At 38.2% G+C, this 23,938-nt stretch overlaps 1 protein-coding gene across 1 annotated transcript; it reads left to right on the top strand.

The window, feature by feature from the left end:
• Positions 1–445: 445 nt before the first annotated feature.
• On the top strand, positions 446–22,737 carry LOC123746557 (U3 small nucleolar RNA-associated protein 6 homolog). Its single transcript, XM_045728138.2, has 18 exons — positions 446–1,143; positions 3,378–3,504; positions 3,678–3,833; positions 5,133–5,303; positions 5,588–5,689; positions 6,383–6,519; positions 7,846–8,140; positions 8,537–8,737; positions 11,003–11,153; positions 12,705–12,890; positions 13,641–13,811; positions 14,190–14,341; positions 16,610–16,814; positions 18,054–18,222; positions 18,867–19,041; positions 21,104–21,247; positions 21,811–21,941; positions 22,392–22,737. The coding sequence occupies exons 1-18, from the start codon at positions 1,052–1,054 to the stop codon at positions 22,513–22,515; spliced, it is 2,889 nt and encodes a 962-aa protein (XP_045584094.1). The 5' UTR covers positions 446–1,051; the 3' UTR covers positions 22,516–22,737.
• Positions 22,738–23,938: the final 1,201 nt, after the last annotated feature.

Raw genomic sequence — 23,938 nt, 5'->3', positions numbered from 1 at the left:
GGCTTTCAAAATTAGCCCAATTAGCTATTTATAGCCCAATGTGCTACTTGTAGCCTAATCTGGCAACACTGCTCAGCTGTGTGAGTGTAAACAAACCCACGTGGTCTGCTAACTCACCACAAAGCCTAATTATCACTAATCAGTTAAAATGCAATAAATCAATATTTGTTTCGATGTATGACAAAAATAAATAATATTTTCTAAAATAAATAAATATTAACTTTAGATAAGTCAAATATGAACGTAAAGTTTACATGGAAGACATTGATGCCACATAGAGACAAATACACTCTTGTTATACTGCACTAATCTAACATTTATAATGACGCGGTAATAAACTTTCCACACATCACATAACGCAAAATTAATAACAAAATAAAGGATAACATAATATAATCTTATGCGAGGTGTTATTAGTATTATATTTATTAGCCCACAATTCTCCTCTTGAGTTGGCAGCAGTGTGACCATAGCCAAGCTAAGGTCCACTTTCCTCCTGTCGCCTCTACATCAACAACAACACCTACATCCTGTACTCATTGTAACTCTCAGTTAACTCTCCTGTGCTCCTTGTAACTCTCCTGTACTCCTTGTAACTCTCAGTTAACTCCTGTACTCCTTGTAACTCTCAGTTAACTCCTGTACTCCTTGTAACTCTCAGTTAACTCTCCTGTACTCCTTGTAACTCAGTTAACTCTCCTGTGCTCCTTGTAACTCTCCTGTACTCCTTGTAACTCTCAGTTAACTCTCCTGTACTCCTTGTAACTCAGTTAACTCTCCTGTACTCCTTGTAACTCTCAGTTAACTCTCCTGTACTCCTTGTAACTCTCAGTTAACTCTCTTGTACTTCTTGTAACTCTCAGTTAACTCTCCTGTACTCCTTGTAGCTCTCAGTTAACTCTCCTGTACTCCTTGTAACTCAGTTAACTCTCCTGTACTCCTTGTAACTCAGTTAACTCCTGTACTTGTAACTCCCACCTGTCTTCTTCTGTACTCCTTGTAACACCCACCTGTCTCCTGTACTCCTTGTAACCCCACCTAACTACACAAAATGGCAGAATTTGTCGAACAGCGCATTGAAGAAACCATTCCCGAGATGGAGGAGATGGAGCGGATCGGTCTCTTAGCACCAAAGGAAGTGAAGTGAGTCACAACGGCATCACGGCTTTTATTATGTCAACTTCATATTTATTTAATGTTTGGACTCGAGTACGCAACACGATTGTTTAAATGGACTTGTTTACATAATTGGACAGTTGAATGGACTTGTGTATGCAACAGTTTAGTTAAACTAAGCACATAATATTTTGTAATATTTCATAATATAGTGGCATCGAGTTGCTATGTACTGTACGAAGTGTATATTTTAATTCAATAAAGCTACTGCTGCAATTAATCGGGATGATAAGTTGTTTTATTATTGTAAGCCATATTATTGTATTCAATTCACAGTACTGTGTATATATATATATATATATATATATATATATATATATATATATATATATATATATATATATATATATAATATGTAAAACCTAGAGAAAAATAATGTAACCTATTCTTACATTATTAGTAACCTATACAGCTTACAGGCTAATTGTTCTGTGCTGTTTGGTTTCAGGCATATAGATATACACTTACATTCATACATACTGTAATGTATTTGGCCTGAAAACTATACAAATGCAGGTTTGGGGATAAGATACTGAGGGGGAATAGGTAAGATGGACAGAGATGTTGACCAATGCACACTCTAGAAAATGAAGGGACGACGACGTTTCGGTCTGTCCTGGACCATTCTCGAGTCGATTGTGTGGATTGGTCAACATACTTCAGCCACGTTATTGTGACTCATCGCCTGCACATGGACAGATATGGCCTGTTCAGACTGAGAGAAAACAGGACAAGAATGCTTGGGTGGTAGTCTGCTTTCATTAGAGAACCGTTTTGAATTCCACATTTTTTTTCATTCTTTTTACAACAGATGAGATTTTCTGTATCTAAATACATTATCACAGTGGTGGGCAAAAGATTTGTGCCCATGGTTACTGCCGCAGTAGCAGTCTAATCAACCAGATACAATCCCTAAATGATCATGTGTTGGCTTTTTGGTAATTACTGTATTTTATATATATTGTTGCATGTTCTGCCCGAAACGCTGCGCGTACTAGTGGCTTTACAAGATTGTAATTACCATATTATGTATCCTCACATTCCCAATGTACCTTCTTGTATATGCATAAATAAATAGATAAATATGTGGCACAGTGGACAATGCCAGGATCACCTTGTCAATCAGGATAGGCACTGTTCAGTCTAGCCAGTAACTGAATGGGTGATTGGGCAGCTTTTTCCTTGGCTAGGAGGATCCATGATGAACCTAATAATCTTCCTGTCCAACAAAAAGTCTTGTGAAACTTGTAGAATAGCCTAATAGGACGTGGATGGGCTTAGTATGTCAAAAGTTCTTTTGAAGCAAGTGAATTGACATGGTACTGAAAAGAATCATTGGAAAAAATGAGGGAAGGGGGGGTCCTTTGACATGCTACCAGCTTCCTGTCCCCATCGAAGCCACTAGAGAGATGATGGCCTTCGGATAAATTCAGGTACTGAATGCTGTCATAAAATTTACCCCTGTTAGTATAAAATATGAATTCTTAACCCCTCTTTATTATTTGCACCATGAGATATTCTGGCATTGGGGTGTGGGGATATACTGTATTGCCTAACCTGCTTTCTTCCATTACTTATGATTAAAAAGTACTGTAATGTATATTGTTTAAGCCTAAGGCTTAATGCAGATGTTTTATATTTTATGATTACATTACAAGACAAACTGTTTGTCGTAACTAAGATACTCAATAAATGTGTTGTTATTTATAAATTATTTTCTATTAGAGTATTTTAATTCACTCATCTTGGCTATTAATTCTAATACAGTATTAATATCTGTTGTATAAGCATTAAATATACGGTATTTGAATAGTTTAACATTTTCAGTACTGTACAGTATAGATCAACAGCTTTTTAATCTGAATTTACCTGAGGTGACTATATCTAGTTGACTTGATGGGAATAGGATGCCAGTTGATAATATAGGTAACCCTTACTTTCATAGATTTCATCTTCATTTCTTTCTTACATGAAATAATAATTTTCAACTTTAATTATTACTATTATAGTATACAGTACTGTATTTATAAATGCAATTATTTCCCTCTACCCTACAATGGCTGTACAGTAATTTTACCAGAAATGTTGTGTTCAATATGTTTCATAAATGTGCTGTTCTCACTAGCAGCAATATCCGAGTCATATGTATGCCTAGGAGGATCCAGTATTGGTTTGAGAATTAACAATTTTTTCTTCTACAGAAAGCTTATTCAGAAGAGGAGGGACTTCCAGTATCGCCTTGCCCGAAGGTCAAAAAACAAGTCTGATTTTTTTAATTATATAAATTATGAGAGAAAACTTATTGAATTGATCAGAATCAGGCGGAAGGTAGAGATCTTGCTTTTGATTTGTTTGTGTATTATAGTGTTTATTAAAAATTTTGTTTAGATACAATGTTATTCCAGGGATGTGTGTGATAATACAAATGACAATAATTGTATAAAACTATATGGTAATTTCTGTACATTACTATGTTCAGTCCATTCTCTTTCTTTTCCCAGCAAATTGGAATACATGAGAAGCGCAAGCAAATTGAAACTGCCATATCAAAAAGAGTGATTAGACAATTACGTTACGTGACCCGTGTTTGGCCATCACATCTTGATACCTGGAAACTTAGGATTTGTTTTGCCCAGTTCATTGGGTGGAAGGAAGAGGTATGTAAAAAAATATAAACATATACAGTGTAACCTTCAATATCTAGATCTATTTATAATGTAACTCTTTAAATATCGAACTAATCACTTACCGAATCCCCCTTCCAGAATTTGATCGGGATTTCATATAAGCATTTGATGTGAAAGCTGCACCGATACTATAGTTATTTCTGGCAGGATTTGTTTAGTTTTTGTATTTATATTTAATATATTTTGAATATTTACTATTGTTTTAGTAGCAAATTTTATTTTATAACAAAAAATCCATTTCTCAGCTAGCCCCCTGTTGCTCTATTGGCTTACAGTCAGAGTCCAACTTGGTCACTACAGAAAACAGGCCTTCTTGTTATCTTCACCCAGTAATGGCAAGTGTCTTTACAAACATCTTGCCATGTGACTGGAGAGGTGAGCTGCAAGAGAGTAGTCTGTCGTCAATAATGCAAAGAAGTGAAAACAAATCACTCGATATCTCCTTCATACGATAATTGGGATCACCAGGACAGCCAGTTATCATCTTAAAAACTATCACTACTGAATTACCTGTGACTTGAACACCCCTAGATGGCAGCACAATTACACCACTACTGGGAAGCCAACCTCGGTTTCAGCCTGGCTTTTCATGGTTCTATATGGATGTCTGGGTCAGCAGAGATTAATTCATTTTATTGGTATTCTTACTGAACTTTCCTTGAGGCGTCTTTATTCAGTGCAGTATGTATATTGCTTAGTTTGCTTCATGGTGTTGTTACCAGTATTTTGAGTCTGGCTTTTCCATTTATTCTTTGATACGTGCAGTTTTTGTGAAAGTTTTCTCCTCTCAAGGACTACTATTTTTGTATTTTCCCTGGCTAGGTTAGTTTGATGGTTATTATCCAGCACACTAAGGTACTGATTACCGTACTGTATTAAAGGCCGAGGACACCAGTTATCTCTGACCATGACTGTGTGGTAACTTGATTTTGCTCTTCTTCAGTGGACCACTGCCTTGGCTGTACTTTTTGAGACTTGGTCCTGGGGGGGTAAGGCCTTGGAAAAGCGCTGTTACTATGCACACACTGGGATTGTGTATGTCATCTCCTTGAAGGAATTACACAGTGGCCCCTTTATCCATAAATTTTTTAGACTTGCCCTGCCCTGTCATGGGGTACAGTAAACACATGTCAGTTTCACTTTCTTGTGTCTTCGCTGTATTTGTATGACTCTTACAATATAAAAGTATGAATAGTAGTATACATTTTGCAGTTTTATTATGGTTCGGTATTTCAAGATTTAAAGAAGCATATGCAATTATTCTTCCAGATTAGCAGTACATTTGCAGAACAAATTCGCTACCATAGCAATCAAGAAAATGTATGGGTGGCTTGGGCAAAGTGGGAAATTGAAGAAAGGCAGAATTTTGATAAAGCAAGAACAATTCTGCTCTCTAAAGCTTCTCTACACCACCCCAAGTCACGGCTTATTAAAAGGGAGGTAAGATTTGTAATTCAAAGTTTTCATTTACCTTTGTGCTTTCTTTTTATATTTATTGCATATTGTATACTGTATCTTATTCCTATTTCAGTAAAATTACACTGGTGGCATGTTCCATACTAATTTTCATACACAAATATACACTGAACTTAATGTAGGTGTAATTGTGCGTATGCAATCTTAGACTGTTTTAAATTAAATTACTGTACTGTATACTGTATATTGGATGCGAACTTCTGATAAAGGAGGATGCTTTTTTAATTATAGACTAAATTTTGTTCTAGCTGTTTCGTCTTGAGCTGTTATATGTTGAGTTTCTTATGAATAAACTGAAGAATGACAACATTGCTGGCTTGGAGGAAATCATCGCAGAGAACCGTGAAAAGGTATATTAGTGATTTTCTTTGCAACTTTCTTTATTCTTCATTGACTCAATTTATCTTTTTATTTCACCATTCTAAACTTTCTTGATGCATTTGACCTTGGTTGCTAACACTTCACTTTCATACATAACTACAGTACATGCTCATTTTCTCACTTTATTCAATAAACATTATATTCAATACATTTACAGCAGTTTAGCGTCTGTTTTGTAAACTATTGATTTAACTTGTGAAATGATTATGTTATAGGTCTTCATTGCTACCTAATTAATGCTGATTTTATTAGATATATCTAATGCTCAATTAACCCTTAAAATGCACATAGGATAAATCAAGCATTTTCTATGTGCTCAAAAGAAAATAATTAAAATAAAGTTTTTCTCTTCATATATTAATAAAAACCATGCACTGAGCATAGGAAAATGTAACAAAAAAATTAAGGCTTTTCAAGATGTTTATTGATGCCTTCAAACACTGTTTAGGAACTCTTGTGTATCCTGTAGGATTTCAGATGTTGCAAAGTACTGTATCTAAAACATCTTTGGATGCTATGTGCACAAGGATTGACCTTCTTACGATGATAGGTGCATTTCAATGGTTAATATCCACTACCAGAAGATATTTTCTAGTAGTGAAAATGTTAAAATCAGCAATGTTTCTTGGTTATAAATATATTTTTGTTTATGCTGGACTCAGGTGTTGAACTGTGCCGTTGCCAAGGCAGTATACAAAGATGCTGTTTCTTCTCTCCCTGACCCGGAACTGTATTTGGAACTCTACCAGGTAGCTGATAAGTTTGAGTATGCCCACACTCTGCGAGATGAAATTTACAGGTAAGCTGTGTTTTGTATCTGAAATCTTGTTTTGTCAGTTTTTACAATTATGTAAATTATTTTGTTTTGTGTTCTGTTCAAACACTGGTATTGCTGCCATACCAATCATGTGTCGTTCTTTTTTCCTTATGCCCTGGATAGGCATTAATGATCTACTAGGTGGTGAGCTGGCATATTTGGCCAAGCTGGCATACAAGCAGCTATGAAGCTAAAAATTTTCAAGTGCTGTACTGAGAAGTACTGCTACACTTATCACAGAAAACACATGGACAAGACACAATCAGTTACCATAGGGCTATATTTACCACAGAAAGTCACACAAACTCTCTTATATGTGAGAGTTAATTGAAATATTAACTGGTTGATACCTGGTTGATGGGGTTCTGGGAGTTCTACTCCAAAAGCCCGGCCCGAGGCCAAGCTTGACTTGAGAGTTTGGTCCACTAGGCTTTTGCTCTATTAAATATTGAAGTTAAATACTTTGTAGCAGTAAGAAGTGAAATATGAGTGTTTTCTCAGCTTGGCGGGGCAGACACAATATTCTGGTTTACCAAGAATTTGTCTATTAGCCAGTTTTTTCCTTCCCACGAAGGGTTTTAGTTTACAACGATCTGTTTGAGTAAGGTTCCACTATGCAGTACAGTACTTAATAGGAAAATATTGAATTTAACAAGAGCATGTACAAAAATTCTAGTTTACCTAATCTTTACTTTACTAGAAATTCTAGTAAAAAGGTGGTTTTGAGGATCAGTGTCTATGAGGTCTGGTCTCTAACAGGGCCTCCTGGTTGATGGTCTGCTCAACCAGGCTTTTAGATTTGGCTGCCCACAATTTTGCATATTTTTAGGAAACATTTTATTTGAAATAGCTTGGGAATCCTTATGTTATTTAAATAGCAGCAGCAGCATCATCGCTACCCTGTTTTTCAGTTTCATGAGTGGGAAACATAACCCTGGAAGAAATTCTGTAGTCTAGCATTGGAACCAGCACCGTCACACTAGAAATAAATCCAGAGTAGCACCTCAAATTCACACAACCAGGTGGAAAGTGCTTGGGAGTTAGAATTTAAAACACATTAAATATTCAAGTTCAAGTACTGTATGTTTATCGAGACAATAAAATACATCTCGGAAGGATCGAGTAGCGTAGGCTATTTCTACTCTCCTCATTAAATCTAGCATTTGACTAATTCCAATCAACCACACATCATTACTGTATCTGCTTGTAACAGCAGTAATTATAGGTACTTATGAGCTGATACGCTCTCTGCAGATTTCTTTACTTTTTGATGTTATTATTGATTAGCAATTAATATTTTGATTTCAGAGATCTTTCTGATAAATTCACAAATGCTGATGGTGTATGGAAGCTCAGAGCTCAAAGAAAGGCGTTAGGCTTGCCAGAAATGAAGAGTGATGGGGAAAAGAGTGACAGCATATCTGGTAAAGTAAGTGAAGATAAGGAAGCGGAAATGGAAAATGGTAGTGAGGAAACCAAGATAAGGACTGAAGACCTTTCGGATAGTGAGGAGAAGGATTCGGAAGCTTCAGAAGAGAAAAATGTCATAGATAACAAAGTTATGGATGTCATACTGCCAAGAAGTTTAGAGGCAGTGGAGAAGGTTAGTAAACGTGTGTGGAATGTGCCACTTTATAGAATTCAATCTACATAGTAGAATATTTGGCCTTGTTCATCGTAAGCAGCATTGCTGTGGAGGGAGGGGGGGGGAAGGGCAATTTTTTTTCACTTTGTACACACTGCAGTGCCATTGAGTCGTGTGTCTCACCTTGTCCACCTCCACACTGCCCTTTCAATGAATGCAGAGTTCTTTCTTGTACTTGTAAAATAAAAAAAGGAGTAAATTTAAGTAAGGATAAGTAAAAAGTGGCAAATAAGTTTTAATAAGTGAAAAATAGATTGCTCTGATCTGCTGGTTTGAGTTTAAACAGTATAAGGGATTGATTCCCATCATAATTTTATATAGACAACTTATCCATCAAAATATCTTCCTCAACAGTTGGAATGTATCATGTCTACATTTGATGAAGCCATACAAGTAATTGGAGGAACGTTTGTAAATACCTACTGTGCCGAGCTTCTCCCTCTGCTGTACCAGTGTTGGGGCGAGACAACCATGGCTGACCTGATATTCAAGAAGCTGATCAGTTTGTGTGAGGCACATACAAGTGTGTTATCTCCGCTCATTTTCTTTATATGGGTAAGATGTTTTTCTTTAGAATTGAGGTAAATCATGGGTGGTCTCACATGGACACCTAGGCCCCTAGGTGAACCTGTTATACAGTATTTAAATCTTCACCTGTTTATTATGTGTTGGGTATTTCAAGAGTTCTTCTGCCCCTTTAACCTGGCCAGCCTTTCCTGGTGATAGCCTGGTATGTGAGATTGTCTTTATAGACTGAAGACCCACATAGCCACAATCGACTTGAGAATGGTCCAGGACGGACCAAAACGTCGTCGTCTTTTCACCTTCTAGTGTGTGGTCTGGTCAAACTAGCCATCGCAGTCAAGCAGATCTATAACTCCAGCAGAAACTTGCCCAGTTGCCTTTTGAAGACTTCCACTGTGATTCTAGCATCTCCAACCATATACATTGTAAAACTTGCCACAGGCATCTTTCCTTCACGAACAGCTATACACAATGTTCTATGTTAATCTAGTTGGGCAATATTGTATGTATCATCTACATGGGCTATAAACCTGGACTATATATATATAAAATGGCTATATATATAATGGCAAATGGCTGGTCCACCCAGATTAATTTCCATCCAGCACTATTATTGCTACTCTCTAAGGAAAGAATATTATATCCTCAGCTAGCTGCTATCAGTATCCCCTCATATTATTAGTGGCGTGTGTGTTAAATTACAATTAACCCTTAGTGTGTGGATTTAATTTGATGGGGGTCCACCTGAAACTAAAACTTGGAAGCTTCCCAATGCATTTGATCCGGTGTCATAGGCACATCGGCAAATCTGTCAGGCTTTTGGACTTGTGCAGGCCTACCAAACACTGGAGCTAGACCCTTGTGTACTCATAGAGGTGAGGGGAGCATAGAAATCAACCTCATTAATGAGTAAACTGCCCAAAAAGTGAAGCGAAACTAACCATGTATTTTGACAAGAGAGAAAACGGAAACAAGGAGAGCAATAGCTTGTTTAGTGTTGGCAAATAATGTGTTAGTATCCAAGCACATCACCAGGTGGCAGCTCAGATCACCCAAGGGATGTACAAGGTGGTTTGCTTTGTGTTGAACCAATGATAGGAAATAAACGTGTGATCTAACTGTCTTATATCAGCAGTTGATCCCCAAGTACATACTTGCAGCCTGAGGGTCACCATGTTGATCACGCTAGCAGTTCTGGTAAGAGATATGCTGGGTGAGTGAGAATCACCCTGAAGCCATAGAAACCTTGTAGGCAACACCATACAAGAGCCCAGGAATCGGTCTCCTTCCAGCCAAGGAACTGTCTTCTGCTGGACACCATCCAATATACATGATTGGGAAACAGCTGAGAAAACTAGCCAAAACGGTTCAGTGGCACTCGAGATGACCTGGGTCTGACCTACCTAGGAAACTAGACACACTTAGCAAACTGAAATATTTCAGGCAGACCCACATAGCACCAAAACTTGGAACATGAGGGTCAACTTGCTAAAAAAATGGTCTCCTTTTTCTTTTTTGTCAATTGATGCATAGAGCAGTCATGATATATGTTAGGTAGTTGCAGGTAGAAACAATCTGAGTCACAGGTGTTGCCACCTGTGACAGGGAGCCGGTCGGCCGAGCGGATAGCACGCTGGACTTGTGATCCTGTGGTCCTGGGTTCGATCCTAGGCGCTGGCGAGAAACAATGAGCAGAGTTTCTTTCACCCTATGCCCCTGTTACCTAGCAGTAAAATAGGTACCTGGGAGTTAGTCAGCTGTCACGGGCTGCTTCCTGGGGGTGGAGGCCTGGTCGAGGACCGGGCCGCGGGGACGCTAAGCCCCGAAATCATCTCAAGATAACCTCAAGATAACCTATTGGTGGCAGTTGGGGAAGTTAAGATTGGTTTTTAGGTTTTTACGAGGTTCCTATTGGCAGCCATGAGTGTACTATCACAGACTTGTAATTAAGTTTGCAAAAATACCACAGTGCCTCTGTCTATTCTAATGTATGAATTATTTTTCTTCAGAGCTTCGTATATATAACCTGTGGTATCAGTGCCATATGTACTCTGGCCTGACTCGGGTTGCATTGCATGTTCGGAACATAGACTAGAAATACCTCTGAGAGCATTGGAATGACTAGCTTAAATTTAATTAGTATAGTGAGACCTCAAGAGCTATGTATAGGCTTGTAAAGTAAGTTAGATTTAATTATTTTTAAAATTTTTAAGCTTGCATTGATTGGTATTATATAACTGGTGTGAATATTATTAGAGAGGCTTCACCATAACTAGTATAACTTCCTTTCCTCAGTCTCAGGTATTGTGTGAGATGTCCCGACCAGTCGGTGAGATGCAGTCCGTTTTAGAAGAGGCTCTAAAATGTCACCCAGAAGTAGCCCATTTGCGGTTGAAATTTGTGCAACTCATCACCAGAACATTGGTTAATAAAGAGATGATGGAAGGTATTTAAAACACTAATAATTTACTAAAAAAGTCTTTTTCTATCTTATCAATATGTGCCTCTTCACACAAATATGTTGGATCAATAGTAGTAATTTATGATAGTAATGCCCATCATCTTGCTCTTGTATCCTCACTTTATATATGGTGAATTGGAATGAACAGCTTTTCTCACACTTGAACAGTGAGCTATAATGAACAGGTTCACTCACATTTGTATATGGTAAAGAGAGCTAGTCGAGGTGTAAAAGTACCAGGTACACGAGCTCTATGGAGACAGGTATACACAGGAATAGGAGCAGGTAACTAGAGGAATAGAGCAGAAGGTGAGGAAAATAGAAGAGATAATAAACTCAGCAGAAGGACTAAACAGACAAAACCCTTTGCAGCAGCAGTTAATAGTTGAGGATGGTAATCAAAAGGGAGCCGGTCGGCCGAGTGGACAGCACGTTGGACTTGTGGTCCCAGGTTCGATCCCGGGCGCCGGCGAGAAACAATGGGTAGAGTTTCTTTCACCCTATGCCCCTGTTACCTAGCAGTAAAATAGGTACTTGGGTGTTAGTCAGCTGTCACGGGCTGCTTCCTGGGGGGTGGAGGCCTGGTCGAGGACCGGGCCGCGGGGACACTAAAGCCCCGAAATCATCTCGAGAAGCTATCCTCTAATACATGAACATGAGGCAATTCAAGTACAGTATGTTTACCGAGACAATAAGATACATCTCAAAAGAATAGAGTAGTGAAGGCTATTTCTACCCTCCAAAACGTGAAGCAAGTTGTCTCAAGTCAAACCTGGCCCCAGGCTGGGTTTAGGGCGTAGAGCAACTCCCAGAATTCACTCCTGGCATGATCTAAGTATGGTGGAAGTGAATATCACGCTAGAGATGTTGAGCCAAAAAGCAATTATCATATACTGTACTAGTTACTGGAGCCAGTGGGAAAGACAAGAGGCAAGAGAATGACTTGAAAGAGAATAGATCCTACAGGTAATTATTGTAAATAAGGAGACACAAGAGACTGAGAAACACATTAGAATAATGAGGTACCGAGCAGGATTTGTGGCCCCGTGGGCTTTATCAAAATATTCAAAACCAGGAAGCCAGTGGCGCCAATACTGCCTGAAAAATATGAAACGAGTGGATTAATGTAAATAACAGAAGTGTACCAAACAATAGAGAGGAGGGGGGAAAGGGGTAGAGGAGAAAGACTAAATGCAAATCCATTTAGTATGGTACTTAGGGGTATGGAACCCCTAAGTAGAGCAAACATGGTCCACATGAACAGCAGTACACGGCTCTGGACTTGGATGATAACTCTTATCCCACAACAAAACAAGCAAGAATGATAAGGCATAAGTCCTTGCCTCCACCTCCTCCCAAACCTGTCTTTGGCACACTTTATTCACCCTTTTCTGGCTTTTGTGAAATAGAGCACTGATACTATTATTCCCTGTTTATTTTAATTATTTCATTTAATTTCAGGTTACACTGCACAGTTTGCAACACTTTGACAGAAATTATGCAATAAATCACTAATTAAACTTTTAAAATTGGCAGAATTTGACAAAGTGGCTGTTTCGATGAAGGGTGAGTGTGGCCTCCAGGCATGGATGGAGGTGATAAAGCATGTGTCAGATGACTTGCTGAGGACCAAGATGTTTCTCCAGGCTGTTGATCATGAGGATCCCACAGTGTCTCAGGGAATGAGAGTCCAATATCTGAAACAGACTGGCCTTCAGAAAGGTTAGTATAACATAAAGTACTTTGTTTTTCCTAAGGACCGTTTAACATCAACTCTTCCTTGCCACCAACTTTCTTGGGTACTTTGCAGACAATGAGACATGCACCTGGAGTAGATATGCAAGTGCAGTACGTGATCCACGAAGCACTGTTGCAAGCAACAATAAAGTAGAAGCCTGCTATGACGCAGAGATTGAAACAGACTTCCACGAATCCAGATAAGACTGAGTATAACGATAAAAAGTATATAAAGGGGCAGCCAGTAGGTACTTTTACAATTAAATCCTTTTCAATTTTCATCTACATTATACTGCTCTTTTTCAATGCCTTGTGAAATAGTACATAAAAGACTTAAGCTCAATACCAGTCAAGGACACTCTAAGGTCCGAACCATTGGAGATGTGACGCAGGAAATAACCTCTCAAGCATGGAAATCAGATCAACAAAGCCTGGGGCAAATCCAGAAGCACCAGTTTGGATGCACTCGGCAAAACCCATACACCACTGGCCAGGAAAGGCAACAGTAGCCACAAAATAAAGTGTCACTTTTACTACGCACTATTTTGTAAACATGTTAAATGTGCATCTTTTAAAATATAGTAATGATAAAATTTGTCGACTCCCTTTTCTTTTAATGTAAGAAGTGACATAAATCATAGAGATTTACTGTACCTGAATGGTGTTTTTAAGTAGATTAATGAACCTATAATGGAATAAATATTTAACTTCAATTACAAATTGATCCGATTTCAGGTATTAAGAGCGCTCGCAAATTGTACCGAAAGTTGAGTTGGAGACCACCATTTACTGCTAGACTTCATGCTATGATGGTTGAGTTTGAACTGGCAGAGATCACTATAGATGCTGAGGAGGTCAGACAAGTATTTAATAATGCTCTGCAACAACATGGAACAACACACCCAGGTAAACGCATAATGTTGACTTAATGGTGTTTGCGTGCGTCAAACCATTTTGTCAGTGTTTCTATAATTTGGTGTAAACTTAAACAAGTGACAATATAATTAAGTAGAGTAACTATAAAGTGAACTTTGATAAAGCAGACATTTTATACACTATAAGGTGGCTATGCATTTGGTCTGCCATTGTTTTATTTACTTTAATGTGTGGCAGTCATTACTGTTTTGAAGAAAATCTTCTCTTTGAAGCATGGAGTGGGCAAAACCATCATTTGTGATAAATGACAGGGCAAAAAGCTCTATATTTTGTGGTGCACGTGTTATTTACCTGTACAATATTTTATGCAAATTTTAAAATGTAAAGGTTCTGTATTTTTTAATACAGGAGTGTGGTTAGCATATATTCAGTTTGAGAAGCGCCATGGTGATCCCTTGAAGACTGGAGGACTCTACACAAGAGCAGAGAAAGAGCTAGAAGCCAACCATGCCCACATATTCAGGGAGCTCAATATAACTATTAGGGAGCTACTTGAAGAGGTAATATTAAATACTGTACAGTATATATATCCGGCCTATGATATGAGAGTTTAATTCCTGGAAGGACTCAAAATATTGAATTATGATATGTTGAACAAAGTTGGAGGAACAGACATTTCTCACTTGTGGCCAGACAGCCTTCAGTGTGGTGCAGTTCCTTTTGAGTTGTACTACTACCTTGACTGTGCCTCAGGGCTTCACCATGGGTCCAGGCTGCCTGTTGGTGGTTCATATACTGTTGAGTCTGTGACTGTGGCTCTTATATTTTGTTTTCAACCTATGGTTGTCCTCGCCTTTTTTTTGTGGGTTTAGTTAGCGTACACAGAGTACATACCTTTTGCTGGTGGGTTCCAGTCTTGGGGTTCGAGTTGGAATAGTAAGCTTGGCTCCTGTGTTTTCTCTATAGGCTGGTTGTAGTTTTCTATATTGCAAGTTCTAATTTCAGTGGGTGGAGTCTAGGTTATCTGCTCGTGTCTGTCACAGGTCAGTACGACAGAGTCATCCCCATGTAGTCATCCCCAAAACAGTGTGTGCCTCTTTGTGCGTCTTGAATGTCAAACTGTGGGCTTGATTCTTGTGCCTCCAGTGACTAGAATGTCCATGTATTGGGTTGCTTGCTTCGTGCTCAGTTCCCCATGCTCATGCTGACTTGTACACCCCTTGGTGCACTTTTAACATTCTGGATTGACTGCTTCATACTTAGTTCTTATGCTTTTATATCCAGTTTACTTATTGAGCATGATAAAGCACCAGGCTGACTGTTTACTGCTCAGTTCTTGAGCCTTTGTTGCTGAGATGGGCAGTTTATTAGTCAGTTTGTGTTCTTCCCAAAAGAATGTATATTGCAAACTTATTCAAAAGAATAAGTTTGCAATATACATTCTTTTGTTCTTGGATGATGCAGGTACTTTTCCTCATTTTACTGCCCCTTTTGGCTCCACTGTTCATTTGGGATGAAGGTTTGTTCTGACCCTTGCGTGTCTGCCGAGTGTTGCCATCGGTCCTGCTGAGGTTGCTCTGCCCACTTGCTGTGTATCAACCTGGGTCTCGGTTGTGCATGTGCTTGTGATTCTCTGCATTGTCTAGTGGAGGTATAAGAGGAAAATCCTGTTGTTAGTTTTGCATGGGGTTGGTTGGTTATTCCTCCAGTGCCATAGAGAATATATTAATGATGGAGATCAGGTGTAGTGAAGAAGTGGCCTCTGCTCTTCAGCCTGGCAATAGCAGGTGCCTCTACTATTAAATTCAATGCTGTATCAGGTAGTGGACGGTATGGTCTTACACTTAACTGTATATTTTAACTACCTCTAATAAACTGTGCCTATTGCAAAGTAGACACTTTATTCAGCCACTTAAGCATGCCTGCTAGAATAGGGAAACATGTTTACTATGAAAATGTATTATCATCATCCTACCAATACATACAATGAACAACTATGGGAACAATGCACCAAAAAGTCTTGCACAGGATTTCCGCAATTCCACATATATTTTCAAGGCCTCCATACTTCATCTTTATTATATATGTGATTGGTTCTTTGGTGCTGTAAAGTTCACGAGTAATTTCTTTTTGTTATGTTTACTCTACAAGTTGTCTTACTGCAAATATCTGATCATCAGAATTTCTTCTCCAAACAAAATCCACTTTGCTCCTCGCTCATCAATTTCTCAGTTATTTTCTTAACTCCTCTAGTTACTATTCAGACAAGCAATGCATTCACAACTCAGAAGGCCGGTGCCTCTGCTGTTCTTGCTTATAACATTCACTTCTATGCAGCAGTCATGATTCTCCGGGAAAATCCTCCACATTCATTACTTCCAAATATGATTGTTAAACTGTTATAAATTTTAGAAGTACATAAGGGTTTAATCTCGTGGAATAAGGCAACGTTGGTGTATAAAATAGTCTCCAGAACAGCGTTTCTCAACCTTTATACCCTTGAAATAATTCCGAGTCGCATTTTAGATAAACACACACAGCTTTAAATGTCAATTGAAGGGAAACAATTTCTGTCTTTGCTCTTGATACTGGTTAAATGAGAAAAATTCAACATAAAAATGTCTCAAAAAAATTACATGTACAATAATTAGAAGTAGCCTGTTTATCACCATCTCTTGTGAAACCCCCTAGTTACCTTACGGTGTTCCATGGAATCCCAGTTGACAATCTCTGCTCTAGAATCACAATCTGGGTTTATTCCTGTGAAATAGGGCAACCCTGGGACAATAAATAGCCTCCAGAATCACAGCCTTGCTATTTTTCCTCAGGTGGCTACATCAGTTTCTGATGATGAAAACAAGAGCATTCTGATTGAAAATCTGAGGGATGAAGATTCAGAAGAAGTTGCGTGTGTGTGTAAGCCAGCTCTAGCCACTCTGTACAAAGAGGAACTGATACTTTCAAAATCTGCTGACGAGGCTCGCAAGAGGTTCTTCTTAAGCATTAACAGTATGGAGAAACAAATCAGTAAAGGTAAGGAAGAGTTATAGTTTAATGTTATGTCTATAGTAAATACATTAAGAAAGAATGTTTTATATTACCAGAAATATTGCGAAAAAATATGGTATTGAATATGTATGTAAAGTTTTTTCTTAGCACGTCACTCAATTGTTCTGTAACCCTTTATGCTGCTCCAACTGCAGTATGAGATTTCCTCCTGTGCTTTAATTACCATACTCTATTTTCCCTGTTTGATTTGTTAACTATATTTAGTCATGCACCTCTCAATGTAATACTTTGAAATAGCTGTACAGTTCAGGGGTTAGGGTAAGATCTGCTGTCGGCAGGACTAGATCTTGAATAGTCAGGCAGAATGATATTCTAGCATCAAAGTTGCAGGGAGCTCTTTTAAACAATCCCTACAGGGTAATGGAGAGCATTGTAGCATCCTCAAATCAAGCTCAAGTTCAAGTAAGTTTATTGAGACAAGAAAAAAAATACATCTCAAAGGGATAGAGTAGCTTAGGCTACTTCTACCCCCAAATTAAGTTTGGAAAGTCATTCAGAAGGTTGATTCATATAAACTCAAGAGCCCTTCACAGCCATCCTTGATATCACAAGTGATTGTCAATGAAGCACTCATACTAACTACCAGTAGGTCTATCCATCCATCCATCCACTTACCCAGACCACCACCAGGCAGCAGCTCACTCATAACAGTGTTCTCTGGTCTGAGCAGAGCCATCCTGCAAGAATGCAAAGAAAAACATGCAGCCCCACAATTTTTTTCCATTTTCAAATTACTTGTACTATGTCCATTTTTGGCCATACGAGCAAACGGCCATATTCAGACATAATTTGTAAGAGGCCAGGTTGGCCTACATCTGTTTGTAATGCTGTTATAGAAGCAGATCTTGTTTAATGAAGCAACTGAGTTAGATACCCCAGAAAGGAATATATCATGGCAGGATATTTAGAAAAGTGTTTTCTTGCACGTGACAGTGGTTAACACGTGAATTAGTTTTTGCTTAAAGTTAATAAATAGTTTAGAAAACTAACACATAAATCATGAATAACGATTTAAAATTTGCAGGTATACAGTGATTAGGCTGGAATGTTAATAATTTTATTGTAGTTTTCTGAAAGTATTTAAAATTGGTGATAAATTTAGGTCCTCTTAAAGCTGTCTAATTTGATTGATTATGGTGTTGCAGATAAGCACAAAACAAATGGCTGCTTAGGCATATTCATTGATATTTTCTTGTTTTGCAGGTAACACTGATGCTCCAAAGGAAGATGGAAGTGAATGGGAGCATGTATTGCAAATTTTAATTGGTCACAAGATTGCATTATCTGTTCAGCAAGTGAAAATCAAACCACTTGCTTCAGAACAAAATATTACACCAGAAAAAGATATGATTTTCCCAAGATTTAAGAATAGGTGAGTTTAAGTTCTGGCTTCCCAGGTGTCTATGGCCAACTCCTAAATGATCAACCCAGAGTGAATTTCTGTGTGCTTCACCCAGCATTGTGTAAGTGCTAGGGTTGGTGGGGGGGTCTAAGCAAATTTTGTTTGATGATCTTATTAAACAAGGTATGTTCTAAATCCTATGTAATGAACTTTACAAAATAAGCCTTTGCCTGTTTCAAAACCCAGCCTGTGGTTGACAGACAAAACTATGCTCTGAACATAAGTGTTGTAATTGGGTCCTCCTTCAGACTTGGGGTCTAGGGCAGTATTCCTGGGATCTGACTAGATTTTTACCTACCTTGAGGTTACGTTGAGGTGCTTCCGGGGCTTAGCGTCCCCCTGGCCTGGTCGTTGACCAGGCCTCCTGGTTGACGTGCCCAAACTACACACCTGGTTGACCTACTTATGTATTCTTCATGGTGTCCATACTTTGTGTCTTCCATAAGTTAATATTGAATAATTTTCCCTCAACCAGTGCTGCATTAGGAAAGATGTTAGAGAGGTGGAAAAACAATGTTTTTATAGAGGTGAAGAAAGAAATGTGTGCAGAAACATACAAAAATAGAACACTTGTGTAATCCAGAAATATTTAACAAAATTATATATCCATTCAGGTACCAACCAACTGACCAGTTAGAATTGGAAGAAAGTGAAAGTGTGAAGAGCCATCAAGACAAGAGTGTTGAGAAGATACTCGAGACATCTGCTGTGTTGAAGCCAGAGTTTATGCAAAAAACTCATCTCTCTCCATACTTTATTGGGAAGAAAAAGGCTAAGGAGCAACGCAAAGTATGTTACTCTTTAACTATGCGAGTTACAAAAATGATCACACGTCCTTTATTACATGAATCCCTATCCTTTCCTGTCATGTTCTTCCAAACCAAGGTATTCCTTGCACCAACAGCTTTCATTCCATAACTCGTACATTTTGCAGGCCCATTGGCAAGTGAATGCTGAATAAATATAATGTGACAAAATGCATTACATAGAGGGATTATATAACCTGCCATTAAAATATTTGACTTCATATTATGAGAGAATACAAATGTTATACACTAGAGCATATGTGAGCATAATATTTAAATACATTTAAATATGTATCGCATCACGTAGCTTTCTAAATCCCACAACCTGCCTGTGATCTTCCCTCAATTGCACATATTCCTTGTGTCAGTCACACATGCCAGCCTTTTTAACTGGGAAATGGGTTTTGGCACTTCTCCATTCACCCTGATTTCTAACACACAGGATCAAAGTTTTTTTGCAACAAATTTATATAAATCATTGCAATTCTGGCTAGACTGAACAGATGTACTGCTGTAAATGTCTTACATATTTTACATGTATTGAATAATATATAGCAAACAGTTAGGGGGTTAAATATATTGACACAGCATACAGCAGAAAATTTAAAAGATGGTTAAATTGATATTATATTTAGTATATTAAAAGGCCTTGTTTAACAAGGCCATGTACCCTAATACATTACAAGAAACATTACCTAGTGGCTTAAAAAATAGAATTGCAATACAGTATTGGTAAACAATGTATCTTAAGTACAATACGGTAATATTAATTATCTCGGCATAAATACAAAGCAATTGCATATGTAAAGAATTCTGTTGAACATGTTACATACAATGTTGGTACATTCAGGGGTCTGGATCGCCTATTGAACACCGCTTTTGTAACAGATTTGCATTAAACAGGAAGTCGGTCACTTTTCAATATGCTATTTCTTTGTCACAGTAAATTTTGAATAATATTAAGTAATGTCCAGCTGAGGGTATTCCTACTGACTAGCAAGGTATTTTATTATATATGCAAGACCCAATATACACCCGGTTCAATACTCTAGTGGAACAGAAACGGTTGTGCACATTTCCTTTCACCTGAAGCCTCTCTTTACGTAGTAGTAAAATAGGTACTGTACTAGGGTTAGCCAGCTGTTGTGGGTTGCATCCTGGGGAAGGCCAGTAGTTGACCTTGGGGGAACCTCAGTAAGCCTAATTGGCTCCATGTCCCCAACAATGGGTATTATTAGTTACATTCTCTTTCAACTGTCCTACACATCTCATTCATTCCCTACCTGAACTACCAATCAAAGACATTAGTCATAAATGGTAGTACATTTATAATTGGGAAAGTTTACATAAAAAGTACAGTACATTAATTACACAAGAGTGACAATAACAACATAGCACGTAGACATTGTCATTATCAGAATCACAAAGTTAATCCGTAACAACTTGTACAACTCATGATAAGACTGGCTGGACTAACCACCCACATTTGTAAAGTTTCCCTACTCTACTGCATAGTTTTGATGATGCTAATAAGGATAAAAATAACAAATGCTGTTGATGTTTATTGTCTTAGCTTGAAGGTTCGAAATATGTTAAATTGAAAAACATGCCAATTCATGTCTCAATACTGTTAAACCTTTGAACCTTTTAGTTGAAAAATGACTGAGCCTTCTTGAATTTATAGTCATCAAAAGGTATGTACACATACTGCAATAAAGTGGTAAATAATGTTAGTTATAATACATAATTTAAATGGTTTAGGAATCATTAGGCAAGTATCTTTTTATTTCCCAAGTTACTATAATTGTTGCGGTGGGATGCTAACATAAAAATAGTGTGTTGAGTAAGAGGGCAGGTTGGGTAGTGATGTGACAGCAACTCATTTCATGAGAAAATCTCTTATTTAACTGTACTGAAATTTTGCACTAGGAATTTTTAAATGGCAAATACATTTTTGAGCTCAGTCCTTTTGATTTTATTTACATTTTTAAGGTCAGTCCTTGAGATTTTATTTATTAAAATTTAATTTATATTTGACCTTACAGCGAGAAAGTGAGAAGACAAAGGGCCCTGGCTGGTTTGACATGAAAGCTCCTGAATTGACTGAGGAAGTCAAGCGAGACCTGGAGGTGCTACAGATGCGCTCAGTCCTTGATCCCAAGAGACATTACAAAAACAGTGATATGAAGGTGGGTTTGAATGGTTTGAATAGTATTTGCATGTAAGTGTATCACAATCAATGAATATCAGAGGTCCATGGTTCTTGAAATGTGAGAAATATTGTTGGAACACCAGTGGTGGTCAAGAAACAATTTTGACAAGTTCCTGCAGGACCAGCTAATATTATAATTGATATGTGGGCTTGCGGGCTGCTCCAAGCAACAACTGGATCGTTAAAGTTATCACAAGGTAAACCTGGCCCCAGGCCAGGCTTGGGAAGTTGAAGAATTCTTGGAATTATCTACAAATACATACAGGAGACAGACCAGATCAAGGTCTAATGGTAATCTGTCCATTGAATAAATATACTGTACCCTGCTCATCCCTTTATTTACTGGAAAAATTTGACATCTGAGCTTGACTTCCTGCCTTTATGGACAGGTTTTTAAGGAATTAATTCTCTGTTGATTGTTTGATGAGCATTTTTTCTGTAAGGATGGTAAATTTTTTTTTTATGAAATGTCAAAATTTGCACGGTATCAAATTAATTTTCCTACTGCAAGTATAAATCTAAGATGACCTTTCTCTCTAGGTACTGCCCAAGTATTTCCAGTTGGGACGTGTGGTTGATAATCCAGTTGAATTCTATTCCTCCCGTGTTTTGAAGAAAGATCGCAAACGAACCTTAGCAGAAGAAATTATTCACGACGAGGAATCTCTGCGGTAAGAACAGAACATTTTACATGTTGTATTACTAGTTGAGCTGAAGGACATATTAAGCTTGTTTCACCACTTCACTTCTCACCTGTTGCCTTCTGTTCCTCTTGTATGTCTCTACCACATCTCTCTTGTCCCTTTTTCTTCCCTACATTGTTTCCTTTTCCCCTTTTTTTCCTGCTCTCTCTTAACAATCATCACCCTATTGTTTTCTGTACATGTCTATGTATGCCCTCCCTAGCTCCTCTCTTCCCCTGTCCCACTATCACCACCTATTTTACCTTGTTTAAACTCTAATTCCTCCTACTCCCAGTTTATTCCTTTCCCGTCCTACTGCTGTCTTCCAATGCTCTCCTCCCATCCTGCCTATTTTTGTTTTTTATTTTATCTTGACTCTTCGCTCCCTCCTTCTTTTCTTTGCTCCACTTATTTTGTAATTATTTCTCTGTTTTGCAGTTACCAAAAGCGTAAGTACAATGAAATAATAGCAGCCAAACAGAAGAAGGTGATAAGACACCAGGGACAACGGAAGAAGACTGGCAAGAAGGTAAACAAGAAGGACAAGTCCAGAGTATCTTGATAATCATATGACTATATTATAGTTGTAGGCCTGTAAAATGCCACCTTTCTATTGTTACATATGTTGCTTATAAAATCCATAAATAAATCATGCTTCACGTGTAAATAAAAACAAGTTTTATTGGTAATTAAAACATTTTTTAAGCCCTTATAAAATTGTAAATCTCTGGAGATGTATACACCAGTATATATCTGCAGAGGTTGTAATAAAAACGGAAGTAAACTGGTGCTTGTGTTAATTTTACCTGTTTACATCGGTTCTGTTTTGTATTGATGCTATAGTTCTTTCAAAAGGGAGGTAAGGTAATCATCAGGAGAAGGCAAAAAGCCAGTATGATTATATAGCCCTGGGAAGGAATGGTTATCAACCACTTCGACCATCAGAAGTGAATGCCGACCTGCAAGAAACGAGGTCGTCACTGTGCCGACCTGCAAGAAGCGAGGTCGTCACTGTGCCGACCTGCAAGACGCGAGGTCGTCACTGTGCCGATCAGTCGTCAAATGGTTGGGAGATATTAATAAGATGCTAAATATAAAAGACAGAAAACAATTTATTAAGATTAGATTCAGGAAAGAACTTGGTAAATACTCATTTGGAAATCAGAGTTGTTGAATTCTAGATCAGATTACTGGGCTACATAAACAAAAGTGCTGAATTGTTTCAAGTGCAGGTTAGACATACAAGTTGGTGTGCTTAAATATAAATAGTTGTTTTGCATGGGACAATAGACTTTCTGCAATTTTCTTACTCTTGTCTAGATGAAGAAGAGACAGTGGATTCACTTCCATTGCCCCATCCACTCTTACTCTCGTCTCTCCCTCAATCCTTTTCTCCATTATCCCTTAATAGTCCTAGCAGACAAAATATGCTCAAGTAACCTTAAATGAACATTGTTTCAGTGTTGATAATGTTAGTAGACATCCATCAGTCTCGGGAGACTATGGAGTTGCACTCTGGTTGCCGGTCTGGAAAGGCCTCTCCATGACACAACTTGAGAGTAGATGATAATGTAACAATACCTGTATTACATTGTCATTGTTTAGATTTGCCCAGAGGGGTTATCTTGAGATGATTTTGGCGCTTAGTGTCCCCGCGGCCCGGTCCTCAACCAGGCCTCCACCCCCCAGGAAGCAGCCCGTAGCAGCTGTGTAATGCCCAGGTACCTATTTACTGCTAGGTAACAGGGGCATCAGGGTGAAAGAAGCATTTTGCCCATTTCTATCCGCCTCCACCAGGGATCGAACTCGGAACCTCAGGACTACGAATCCGAAGCGCTGTCCACCCACCTGTCAGGCACCCTGGGGTCGAGCATTATGGGAAACTAGTAACATCACAACAATAAATTATCTCATCTTTACATACAAGAGACATGAACAAAATCATTATAAAGTGTAACAGGCATACATTTCACAATATATCCCAT

Source organism: Procambarus clarkii, chromosome 90, assembly GCF_040958095.1.
Source record: "Procambarus clarkii isolate CNS0578487 chromosome 90, FALCON_Pclarkii_2.0, whole genome shotgun sequence".
In the NCBI taxonomy this organism is placed as follows: Eukaryota; Metazoa; Arthropoda; class Malacostraca; order Decapoda; family Cambaridae; genus Procambarus; species Procambarus clarkii.
This window is presented reverse-complemented; position numbering and strand designations above follow the sequence as displayed.

What these genes read in the sequence shown, in the direction of transcription:
- LOC123746557 (XM_045728138.2), top strand. Translation starts at nt 1,052, where the DNA reads ATGGCAGAATTTGTCGAACAGCGCATTGAAGAAACCATTCCCGAGATG. An exon ending in CACGGCTTATTAAAAGGGAG is followed by an intron (nt 5,304 to 5,587) that starts GTAAGATTTGTA and finishes ATTTTGTTCTAG; the next exon opens with CTGTTTCGTCTTGAGCTGTT. An exon ending in ACATGGAACAACACACCCAG is followed by an intron (nt 13,812 to 14,189) that starts GTAAACGCATAA and finishes TTTTTAATACAG; the next exon opens with GAGTGTGGTTAGCATATATT.